Raw genomic sequence first — 12,755 nt, forward strand, 5'->3', positions numbered from 1 at the left:
TAATATCTGCCGAGGCCAGAACATTCTCCATAGCATAGAAAGTCCCATGAGAGGGAAGTCCCATCCTCTTTCACTCATTCTGCTCAGCCAGGCCAGGGCTCTACCTACCCCAAAGTCAAGCAGGTATCTAGAGCAAGAGGGAGAGAACAGTGTACAACTAGGTCAGAGGGATTCCAGGAAATTTTTCCTTCAGGTTTTTGTCTGTTAGGACTCTGCTTGTTAACTCTGCGTTTACAGGTAACCAACCCCCCACAATGCCATTAGTTAAGGGTTGATTGCTCTTTACTGCTAAACTGCTGTCAGGCAAATGTTTGCAATTCATTTCACGGGAAATAGTAGTGCTTACCTCAGACACACATTAGAATTCTCTGGGGAGCTTTGAAAAAAAACACACCAAAAACTGATGCCAGAGCCCACCACAATTAAATTCTGGTGTATGTAGTCTGAGATTCAAACATGGGTAGGTTTGAAAAACTCCCCAGCCCCAAGTGATTCTAACAGGTAGCCAGGGTCGGAACCACTATAGGTTTAAAACATCAGGCAAAGTTTCCGTCAACTAAGCAACTGCTTTAAAAGTTACAATAGCATTGTTTTCTTCACATCTGGCAATGTGATTCACTAAAAAATAATGAAGTCATTTGTAGAACATTCTGTCTTCATAGGGCTTTCTCATTCTGTATTCATTTATTTCTGCTGAGGAAAGTCAACGTATGACTGAATTCAACCATAGATCTGAAACTGATGGTTCCACTGAAACTTCTTACCCCCTCATTTCTATTATTTTCTGTGTCTAAATCACATCACAATGATTTGATATGGTAATTATTCCCCCAGACTTTTATGGTGAGGCGTCTGGGCGGCATGGAAGGCATGGTACTTATCAGAGATTGCAGGACATTTTGTCATCAGGGGACTTTCTGTGCTATGCAAATTCAGCAAAGAAATCAGTGTGGGCTGGAATAATTAGTAATGTGGAACTCCTTCCTGTGTCTGGGTCCTTTCACTTTGATCAAAGCAGAGGTAAAAAGCATTACCTTGCTTTTCTGGTCTCCTACTTTGTCTTTTTTTCTTCTCTTCTAAAGCAATGTTTTTTAAAAAATTTATTTTAGAAAGAGAGAGAGACAGAGAGAGACCGAGACACACACACACACACAGGATCAGTTATGTCCACCCAGTTTTCAGATTTTCAGCCGGGGTGCTGCCAGAATTTTTAAAACATACAATAGGTGACTATTTTAGTCCAGGGCACTGAACTCTTTTCCCTTAGATTGTCAAATTAAAAAAAGACAACAGCCAACACAATAGCCATCTGATGTGAATGAACCAAAATGACACCTATTTTTGGTCAGATTGGCAAAAACTACATTTTTTGGTGAGCCACAGAGTTTTAGTAATTAGTTTGTGTGCCATGAGATGAAAAAGGGTGAAAATCGCTGCTCTAAGTCACTAGAAAAGGCAGGAGAGAGGAGTAGAGAGGCTCACTGATTTACGAAAAGGGCAGTGTGTTGAAAGGTCATTTAATTCAACCACCACCTGAGACCAGAAGCTCTTCCTGAAATGATCCAGGGGGATTACACCTGGAACCGGGCCTGGCACTGGGGCCCGACTAGCACAATTCTGTTCACGAAGCCGGCTGGCCTGAAACAGACAGCTCAAGGATACTCGGGGCTTCCTCCTTCCATAAAAGGTTCTCCAGCTATCTCGCCCTTGTCAGACCACATCCATCCTCTTCATTAATTGACTTATTTTATGAAGTCTTCTCAGATCCATCCTGCTCAATTTGGGACACACTAGCTTCTGAACTTTGCTCCTTCCCCCGGCCACTTAGAGCCCTGCGCTACTAATAGTGGTGTATTTTCTATTGTTACACGCTCCTCGTTGACGTGCACTTATTGAATGCCTGCTGTTGTCGACAGCCCCAAGGTTCTAAGAGGAAATGCCCAAATAAGACAGCCCAGCTCCAGCACAGAGCCTGGCTGGACAGTCCCTGACCCCAGCCCCACCCCAGCCAGCCCCATGGCTGGCTGGCCGGGTTGTGCGGGCAGCTGGTGCCTCTGGGAAGGAGCCGGTTTCGAGTTGGATTTAGGAAGTCGGCCTGGCTTTTCTCAGGGCCGGTGAAAGGCACGAATAACCTGCTGTCATGGGAAGGGAGGCCCATGAGTGGGCTTCCGTTCCAAAGGCCACAAGGAAGGAGGACGGCCAGCCTGACTCAGCCGGGACCGGGTTCTGGCCGCGGTGCCACAAGCGGGCAGGCCGGCCGGCCGGCCGAACGAGCGGGGGAGAGGGAGGCTGCGGAGGCTGATGAGGGAGGAAGAGGAGCCTGGGGGCGGTTGCTGGGGGGATAAACTCGGGGGAAGCGGGAGGAGCGCAGGTGGCCGGAAAGGGTAGACGCCAGGAGACGGGGAAAAGAGGCGCGGAGCGGCCGAAGCCCGGCACTGGGAGGAGCCTGGCAGGAGCCGGGGGCGGGGCCAGGCGAAGGTTGGAGCCGGGGGAGGAGCCGGGGGAGGAGCCGGGCGGAGCCCGACGAGGGGAGGAGCCGGGGGGGAGAGGCCTCTGGAGCCACCGCCGCTGCCAGTCGCCGCCGGCCACCGCCTCCGGGGCGCGTTCTCTCGGGGGTCCCGCCGCCTGGGCGCTCCCTCAGCCGCCGCTGCCGGGGGCGCGGGCTCTGGCGGCCCCGGCGGACGAAGACGCTCCGCGCCCTCCCCGTGCTCCCTGCGGGCCGCCGCCGCCCGGGCCCGGGGGCCGCCGCCTCCCTCAGCTCCCCGGGCCGGCATGGAGCTCTTCCAAGCCAAGGACCACTACATCCTGCAGCAGGGCGAACGCGCGCTGTGGTGCAGCCGCCACGATGGCGGCCTCCAGCTCCGACCCGGTGAGGCCGGCGGCGCGGGGTCACCCTGGGCCTGGCGCGGCGGGGCGGGGCGGGGGGCGAGGAGGGGGCGCGGCCGGGCCCCTCGGCCCGCGACCGCGGAGGGCGCCGCCTGCGGCCCTGGCGGGCGCGGCGGGCGCGAACGAGGGCGCGCGAGCTGTCATAATTTCCCGACGGAGGGAGCGATCGCCTGGTCCCTGCCCCTCCGCGGGGACAAAGGGCCGGCGACCCTCGTCCCTCGGAGATGCCTCCGCGTCGAGCGCGGCCGGGCATCCCCCGGAGGGCGGGCGCGAGCTGCCAGCAGTCGGGGTCCCGCCGGCTCCCGCCGGAAAGTTCGAGCGAGGCACCCCTGGCCTTAGAGGCCCCTTCCACTCCGAGCGGCCTCTGGCGCGTCCTTCGCCACAAGTTCTGGGTTCGAATCCGGTCCCCGGGCCACAGGCGACCCCAGTTCAGTGAAGCGTGCTGTGGGAGCCTCACTCTGCTGACACCTGTTTCTAGTCCTTCTTTAAAGTCGTGGTTCATTCTGGTTACCCCACAGGCGTCCGATTTTAAAGCCCCTTTCCACTGATTTTAGTATCACAGTGAAACTGCACTGTAATGTCCAACTTTTAATATTTTTGTGTGATTCAATATGGGGCGACGCGGAATGGGTCGTGGGTGCGTGTTCGGGTCAGGGAAGCTGTCCTGAGATGCCGAAGTCGGCGACGACCCGTTCGCCGTGGGAAAACCGGTTCCCAGTGGCGAGTTACACCGCAGCCGGGCCTCGTGGCTTCCGACAGGCCGGGGGCGCTGGTAGCACCTCCGCCTCCGGGGTCGTCCGTCCTCTTCCTCGCCTCCGTAGACATCTTTCCGGGTAGACGCGAGAGAAGAGAGCTCGTGGAAGAAGCCGAGCATTTCAAACGTGCTCACGGGCGATCGCGGCAAGGGAGTTGCGTGGTAGCGCTTGAAAAGTATAACAGGTCCAAAGGAGCTTTTCCTGTCGCCGCAGTCGCCTTCGTGGGATGGTTTCCGGGGATCCGGGCCTTCGCGCATCCCACTGCCAGCCCCCGGGATAGCCTTCCGGGGCAGGTGTGGCTGGTGGGGTCGCCGAGGTCACCGGGAGGGCACCGCCGCCCGGGAGGGCCTGCGGGCCTGCTCGCGGGTGTGCCGGGAAGGAGAGCGTGTGTTTTCCCTAGACACCCGGGGTATTTTCCCGCCGGTATGCACCGTGTCCTCTCTTCGGGCTGGAGGAGAAACTACTGCCCCCAGATACGGTTCGCGATGGTCTTGGGGCACAAGTTGTTGTCGGCTGGCTGATTTTGGCCAGCCTCCAGCTACTCTCTTCTCTCTGTTTCTCCTGAGTGGACCATTGTGCCTGGCTCGCCCCCGGCCCCGACCCCCACCCTCACCCCCACCCCAGAGTGGGGGTGAGGCTCCGAGTTCAGCTTGCGGAGAGGGCGCTGGCACCCTCGCCCAGGCGGTCGAAGAGCCGACTCTGTAGGCTGTTTGCAGCTGCGGGAGCGTGCGATCCTCTCCCGCTCCTGGGACAGGACGCGGTTCTGTGCCTCCTTTCCTCGGCTGTGAAGTGACGGCTGGCTCCTCAGTCCTGGTCCCTAAGGAAGGTGCTGTTTAGCACAATGCCAGCTTGTCCAGTGTCCGTACGTCTTGGAGGGCAGGAGTCGACGTGGACGTGTTACGTGAGAAACACTCAGAAAACCTCACGGCAGTCGCCGGTGAGTCTGGCGGCGGTGAGCTGGGCGGCGGCGCAGGAACAGGGTGGGCCGCGTTGTCTCCCTTCGTAGGGCCACTCGCTCCTTTCTCGGAGCCCCGAGGTCGACAGGCGTGAGCCGCGCTGGCGGAGGACGCGGCACAAGGTAGCGTCACAGGAGTCCTCTGAACGGCAGGGGTCTTGAGTGAATCCGTTGTCGTTCGGTTTGGTTTGTTCAGTTCTTGTCCGCGGGAGGCCCTCCTGCCCTGACGGTCGCTTGCGGGTCAGCCGGACCCCCTGACGTGAAGTCCTCCGCTCTCCCAGGACGCTGGCCAGCGTCTTAGCTGGCTGGGGGCGGGCACGCGGCCCGTGCCCCTAAGCCGCAGGAGCTCAGATAAGACTCAGATGTGAGGCGTTTGGGCAGCAGGAATATCCACCGGGTAACCTGGGCCTAGATCTGGGATTACGCCATGTGGTTTGAGTTACTGTTTATGCATCCAAAGTCCACACCCGAAGGCAAATTAAAAACTTTTTTTTCTACGTAAAGTGTCGGTAGCCTGTGCAGTTACGTTTAGCTCACCTCTTAGGATGTAGCCAACCACAGACTGAGGTAGACTGAAGATCTAGAGGAAGGAAGAGGCCATCATATTTCAGAAGTCACAGCCTGTTTTGGTCTTCAGGTGTTCAAGTAGAGCCAGTGAGTAAAGAAGAACCCCATGCACTTGACCAAATAGTTCCTCCTCTCCGGACTTAAGTCCTTTTTAGAGACTGGCTGTTAATGACGGTACTTTAATTGGATAAGTGCTTTTCAGATCTTTTTCTATAGAATCACTTAAAATTCTTTTTATTTTATCGGGATCTCTTCCCTCTGCTTTTATGGCCAGTTTTGCTCCTGTTTCTAATGACAGCATTTAAACTCTTTCATTATTTCCAATTGGCTATTCAACTGAATAGATTACTCACTGAGTTCTTTCTATCTTTTCCAAAGGGCCGTATTCTAAGACCAAAAAAGCCTGTGGGCATTGTGTGTGTGTGTGTGTGTGTGTGTGTGTGTGTGTGTGTGTGTGTATGTTTATGGTTATTGAACAGTCTGAATCAGGCCTTTGTTTTTTCTTAGAGACGTCAGAAGAATCAGCATTGGTATCAAAGTTAAAATGACCATTTCCTTATCCTGGAATGCCTGTTAGTCTCAGCCTCTTTTCCTCCTAGTTTATTCTCCCGGGTGGTGACAGACCCATCTCGGCTGTCACGGGCCCCTGTGCTCACCCTAGCCCGCATTCCTGGGGCAGGGCTCTGGTCCCAGTAAGCGCACTGCTGTGTATCCAGGCGCTTTATGCACCTAGTGCACACTTTGATGATAGCCCTTACTGAGCCGTGTAATAATAGTTTCCATACTTTTCCCTCAGGGGGCAGTGCATTTCCCAAGGGAAGGAGCGCACTTGACTCATCTTGGTATCTCAGGGCTCTGGAGTGCTTAGGACACAGAAGGCATTTTTGGCTGAGTTGAGCTGAATTAAATTTAAGTCCAAGTTTTCTCTCAGTAATGTCATTGCCATAAAAATAGGATGTTTCTTGTGTTGTTGATCACTCATTTTAGGCCCTGTTTTGAATAGCTTCTAACTGGGGTGGAAAATCTTTGTCCACCTGGGTGAGGAAAGAAATGAGAGAAAAGGTGCATTTCCCCTTGTGTGTGTTTTTCCTATCTGATTTAATATCACCTTTAAAAAAAAAATCTTTGACTCTGACTGTGTGGGGCTCAGTTGGTTGAGTGTCCTCCTGTAAAGCGAGAGGTCACCGCTGGTTTGATCCTCCGTCAGGGGACGTGCCTGGGTTGTGGATTTGGTTCCCAGTCGGGTGTGCACAGGAGGCAGCCAATTGATGTTTCTGTCTCTCTCTCTCCCCCTCCCTTCCTCTTTCTCTACAATCAATTAAAAAAAAATTAAAGTCTTTGTATTCCTTATCTTTAACATGGTTTACTTTTTCCTATTTTTTTCTTCTAGTTAAACAGCTGAGAGTATTGTTATTTCTTTTGACCTTTTTATTTTTTTAAGCGTAGTGAGTCGTCCGTAGCATTGCTTTTTGGTGGTTGCTTATGTCTATTGCGAGGTGGCCACTAGAGAAAAACATCTAGGTTGTTTTATTTTGTACCAGGGAAAGTGATAAAACACTGTGTAAACATTCAATAATATCCTGAGAGTGCAGTTTCACTATCTGAGAGTAAGGATTGTACAGTGACTTAAAGACTTTACAAGGAGTATAATAAAGTTTTCCGTTGGGAAAGGATAATATGGTCTTATCTCTTCAGTTTTGAAACTGCTTCTATTGTCCTGTGTCTTTGTCTGATATGATTGTGTTATGCAATTTACCAAAAAGATGGTGACGCGTCTGGCACGCGCGTACCATTCATAAACCTATACACTGTGGAGAGAGAGAGAGAGAGACTCTGAATGATGAATACTGGTGAATGTTTTTTGGAGGAGATACCAGCTATTAATTAGAATGTACAGAAACATAAAAAAGTATTTCTATTCTTATTTTTTGAGAATGAAATTATTTTTAGTGTGTCGTATGAAGTTAACTTTTTTTGAATGAGAAATTATAGTTGTGGAATTGAAATCCACATAGAAGCTTTTTATCTCTTTTCAGGATCATATTTTATGAAACTATATTCAGTGTATTTAGAGTTTTGCATCATTTGGTATTTACTTTGACAAGAAAGCTTTTGAACTTTAGAAAAACCATGTTTGCTAAAGAATCATAAATTACCACGACAAAATATAATAGCACATTTTAATTTAAAAATTAATTATTAAACATATTGTAAAAATCTTTGTTCTTGTTATCGAATAACCAGCTTTTTTTCTAGTGGTTTTACCCTTCAGTTTCTTTAAAGTAGCTCAGCAGTTTTGATACCCAGAACTACTTTTTACCCCACATTTTGTATTTCTAATAAGCTGTTGGTTGATCATGTCTGTATGTTTTTTTTTATGAACACTTATTTTTAAGCATTTACATTCCCTCATCTTTCCAAAGTTTTTTCTTCCTTCTTGGGCTAGAAAGAAAGACAGACAGAGTCTTTCTAAGAAGGCAGATGACAGTTTTTGGATTCAGATTTTGTAGACAAAGGGAAGTCTTTGAACATATTTTGTTGTCGACATTGCTAAAGGAGATTCATAGTAGTTAATAATAACTTTTCTTTATTGAGCATTTTTCTGAACCAGACACTGTATGTATCCCCACAGACCTCAGAAGGGTTTATTATTATCCTTGTTTTGTAGGTGAGGAGACTGAGGCACAGAGAGGTAATAGTTCAAGTTCACAGAGTAAGCGGGGAGAGTTGTGCTTCAACTCAGCATGTGACTCCAAAGCCAGATTTCCCTCAGTATTGACAAAAATGTTTTATAAACCTTCCTACCTTTTTGACTATGAAATGATAGGATTTATATTTTTGTGAATACTACTGAAATGTATCTTTAGCTATTATAATCTTTGTAGTATAGCCTGAATAGAGAATTATAGCCTCTCATATGTCAAAGCCAAACACTGAGGGAGGGTCAATACAGAAGGAAAAGGTTGATAAAGGGGCTACGGGTTGGTTCTTTGACCCAACACCTACCCCTGACTTCTTGCAAAATTAGTTTGTATGGTTACAGGGAATGTTCTTATGTAATAGATTGACTAGCTGTTTTTCCAGTTCCACTCAGTTTATCAGGTTTCTCTTCTTAAGTTTTTAGAACATCTGCAGTTTGGGAAGGGAATAGATACAGGGTAGATCTTTGTGCAGAAACATTGATAAGTACTGGATGGGAACTATTTCAGCCTGTGATGAGCAACCTGAAGCCTTTGCAAGAGTCTAGCTTTGCAAGAGTCCTAGATCCAATTTCACAGGCATCTTTTCAGAGCCTACAAAGCAGAAAGGGAATGGCTGAGAAAAAGCCTTTAGGGCAACTACTTTCAAAGAAGGGAGGGACTTTTGTAGAATCACTGGTCCCTAAGTGCTCTGCTTTGACCAGGGTACAGCCAGAAACTGGGGTGCCCTGACAGCTTAGTGTTTCAGGAACCTGGCCACATGGGTGCTGCTCCAGGATGCCCAGCAGAACAGCTGCCCCTTGTACTACCTGCCCAGACTGATTCATCCAGAGCAAAGAGGAGAAGATGTAGATTCATCACCAATATCCCTAGCACCTGGCCCACAGCAGGTCTTCTGTAAAAATTGTGTTGAATGAATTGAAATAATACTAGTCTCTGGATGACCCTCCTGGAGCAGTAAAGAGGTTGTTGGGAGGATTAAATGGAGAATATAAGAACAGAAGGCCAGAATGCCGCCTCTTTTGCTAAAAAAAAAAATCGTGCTAATTTCTCATTTTATTCAGTAAGGTGGGTAATCTAACTTCTAAGTTTGGGGTTCAGTAAACTTGTTCTCTTTTATTTTAAACTTTCTTCTTTTTCCTTTTTTAAGATTTTACTTATTTATTTTCAGAGAGAAGGAAAGGAAAGGAGAAAGATAGGGAGAGAAACATTGATGCACAAGAGGTAACATTGATCGACTGCCTCTTGCATGCCCCCAGCTGGGGACCTGGCCCACAACCTAGGCATGTGCCCTGACTGAGAATCAAACCAGTGACGTTTTGGTTCACAGGCTGCCACTCAGTCCACTGAGCCACACCAGCCAGGGCAAATTTGTTCTCTTTTCGAATGAAAGTAAATGGGATCCAGAGACATTTTTATTTTTTTTGAACTGACCCTTATGCAAAAAAGAAAAAAAGAAAGTTGATGATTTTTGTTCTTGTGATTTATGACAAAATGAGCTGTTGTATTTGCAGATAAATACTAGACTATTGGAAAAATCAAACTAGTTTGTCTGTGCTATTTATTGATTTAGTGAATTCTCAGAGCCATAGTCTAACCTTGGTGTGGTTTTATGGCGATTTAAATGTTAGGTCTTTATAAGCTGTTTACTGATTCTCTGTGTACCTTTTTGTTAACTCCTATTCCTATTCAAATATGTTTTAAAATATCACCTTTTAAAATCTAGCATTGCAAACACAAGTCTGAAAAGTAATAGCAGTGTCATAGAACTGTAACAAATAATTACTTGTTAGCTGGTTAAGTCATAATCATTATATGCCAACTGACCAGAATTGAACTGAAAAAAACATTTGAGTTGGATTATGTTTAGCAAAATAGAGCAATTTTTGAAAAATATCAGTTGCTGTTGGTAATCTTAATAATTATGTATAAATAGTATTTTAAAAGTGAAGATAAACACTGAACATCTAGTATTGTAGTACTATCACAACACATACTGGTAGTATCTTAATTAAATCCCATGCTCTGTTAGAATGACTCACTTTCTGGTTGCTGTGAGACCCTTAAAGGAACTACTCATTCAGAAAAAATATCCACTCCTGCCTGCTTTCTTTGGAAAGGCTGGTTGAATGAAATACAGGTTGGTTTTAGGTCAGTGTTCCTTGGTGTTTTTTCTTTTAAGTTACTTCATTTTAATTTCAGGTTCTTTCAAGTTTGCCTTTGCATTTCTTCCACTTGACAGTGGGATGTTTAAAAGTACATTCAGCCCTGGCTGGTGTGGCTCAGTGGATTGAGTGCCGGCCTTTGAACCAAAGGGTCCCTGGTTTGCCTCCCAGTCAGGGCATGTGGGACAGGCCCCCAGTTGTGTGGGGTAACCACACATTGATGTTTCTCTCCCTTTCTTTCTCCCTCCCTTCCCCTCTCTCTAGAAATAAATAAATAAAATCTTAAAAAGGAAAGAAAGTACATTTACTTTCTTTATAAATCGTATTCTTTGAATCACCTTCCACGGGTGCCCAACCTTTTGGCATCTCTGGGCCACACTGGGAGAAGAGTTGTCCTAGGCCACGTTAAATACATTGCGACACATAATCACAAAGAGCTCTCATACTGTTTTAAGTGAGTTTACAGTTTTGTGTTGGGCAGCCATCCTGGGCTGCATGCGGCCTGCGGGCCACAGGTTGGACATCCCTACGCTGAGCTGAAATCCCACAGTTTCTGCGACGGTCAGTATGTACAGTCTGAAGCAGTTCATACTGTCTGACTAAAATGTTAGGAAAGTTTAAACATGCCACATGCTTCTACTTTTAGTTTGCATATATAATAATGATGCTCACAGTGTCATTACACATTGCTTTAATGGCAAATACAAATGTTTTTCTCCCCTCCAGGGAATAGCTGTGATGGGCAGACCTGACTTTAGCCGAGTCATGGTTTGCCAGTCTCCCCTCCGGGCAGTTGTGCTTCTTGACCTCCAGGATTTGTCTCTCCTTCTCTAGTAGCCATGGCATTTATTCCCCTTTGCAGCTTTCAAAAATTCCTTTTTCTCAAAGAAGCGCCCCTTCCCCCCTTCTAATTTAGCATTCTACTTCTTTCTCCTTCCAAATATATTAAAGCCAAATTCCTGTGTAGTCATTTACGTATTCTTTCAGCAAACATTTATCGAAGACCTGTCTGCTGGGCATTGTGCCAAAGCGAAGAGATGGTTAACACACTGTCTGCCCTCGCCAAGGATGTGGCCCAGTGGGGGAGAGACACACACGAGGCTCTGGAGTGGAGGTGCTATGGCAGGGCTGTAAGTGGGGTTCTGTGGGGGAGGTGAGCTGGGCCTTGAAGTTTGAGGTCTCAGTGTTTTGGTTTTTTCTCCCAAGATGGTAAAAATCTCTTTTTTTCCTAATAAAGAACATGGGAAGAAAGGTGCTCTTTAATTTTATTCTGTGAAGTTTCTTCCAGCTGTAAGTCGTCGGATCGTTTCTCTCTCTGAGTGGAAAGCCGTGGAAGAAACAGGCTCTCCGCACTTGTGGCCTTTTACGGGCTTTTTTTTTTGTCTTGCCAGAAATAACTCTTTTTATGTTCAACGCCTTCATTCTAAGTGGGTACTCAAAACAGCAAAAGAAAACAAAAGAATCTGAGGGCGAATCGTGCCTAACGGGCCAGACTGAAGCAGTGCGGGGCTTCCAGTCTTGGTGGTCTTTGCCTGACCCGGTAGCAGTTCTTCGTTTGACTGGAGGGTGGGTTTGAAGGCAAACTTGTTGTCGGTGAGGACTTACCGTGGCACAAGGACTATGCAAACAATCCTAGATGGAAGAGAGTCGGTCAGTTTTGAACAAAGTTTTCAGGGAAAGCTAGGAAATTATTTAAGCACCAGCTGGAATAAAAGTTGCAGTTATTTAATGATGGAAGTGCTAATTTTCTGTATCTCAGTTTAAGAGCTTTAAAATGAGGGAAGGAAAATACCAACTGTTAGCTCAGTTGTGCCCTCACTTGGCTCTCAGAATCCTATTTCTGAAAGTTATATCAAAGGATAATTTTTGGGAGAGCAGAATGTGAGAGACGTATTTCAACACATTGCTGTGTTTCTTGGGTGATGCGCTATGAATTTATTATTCAAAGATTCATCTAATCCTTGTTTGAACTGGTTATATTTTCAGCCTCTTTAGGTAGTGCATTTGGAAAGTTGTGACTCAAGCTGTACTTTCACTTATTCTCAAACCATGTCTTTTAAACATGTGTCCCCTGCATTTTTATTCCGAATGTACTATAATCTCCACACTTCTCATAATTTTATATGTATCCATTAGGTTTTCCCAGGACCTAATGACATTATTTGATCTTTCATGAACGTCTCTTTCTTTAGTTATCTCCTGGTGTTTTTTTTTTTTTTTTTGAGTTGTGCTAGATCTTTCTTGAAATGTCACTATTAGGATTTTATGCTTCAGATAGAGAACAACTTTTGGTGTAGAGTTTAAAAATCAGTTTCTAATATCCTTCATGATCATGATCAAAACTTTGTGACCCCTTTGCTGCACTGTAATCAGATGCCTCTTTTAATAGAGAAGTCTAGATATTCTTTTTTAAAAGATCTTACTTTTATTTATTTATTTTTTAAAAGATTTTATTTATTAATTTTTTTTAGAGAGGGGAAGGGGCAGAGAAAGAAATGTCAATTGTGGTTGCCTCTCGAGTGCCCCCTACTGGAGACATGGCTCGAAACCCAGGCATGTGCCCTGCCTGGGAACTGAACTGGCCACCCTCTGGTTCACAGGCCGGCACTCAATCTACTGAGCCACATCAGCCAGGGCTAGACCAGCTTTTATGCCAGCTTACTATATTATGAGATCTTTATGCAATTTATAGTACTTTATTACATGAAAGAGTTTAAAGTTGTACATG

At 46.8% G+C, this 12,755-nt stretch overlaps 1 protein-coding gene across 3 annotated transcripts in view; it reads left to right on the forward strand.

The window, feature by feature from the left end:
- The first annotated feature begins 2,546 nt into the window (after positions 1 to 2,546).
- Positions 2,547 to 12,755, forward strand: part of INPP5F (inositol polyphosphate-5-phosphatase F) — a 63,649-nt gene continuing 53,440 nt past the window's right edge. For all 3 annotated transcript variants that reach the window (XM_045854176.1, XM_045854177.1, XM_045854178.1), the window contains exon 1: positions 2,547 to 2,869. In XM_045854176.1, coding sequence (XP_045710132.1) covers positions 2,773 to 2,869 — 97 coding nt within the window. In that variant the 5' untranslated portion in view covers positions 2,547 to 2,772. The remainder of the gene's footprint in view (positions 2,870 to 12,755) is intronic.

Source organism: Phyllostomus hastatus, unplaced genomic scaffold (assembly GCF_019186645.2).
Source record: "Phyllostomus hastatus isolate PE091 unplaced genomic scaffold, TTU_PhHast_1.1 phas_scaffold_1066, whole genome shotgun sequence".
In the NCBI taxonomy this organism is placed as follows: domain Eukaryota; kingdom Metazoa; phylum Chordata; class Mammalia; order Chiroptera; family Phyllostomidae; genus Phyllostomus; species Phyllostomus hastatus.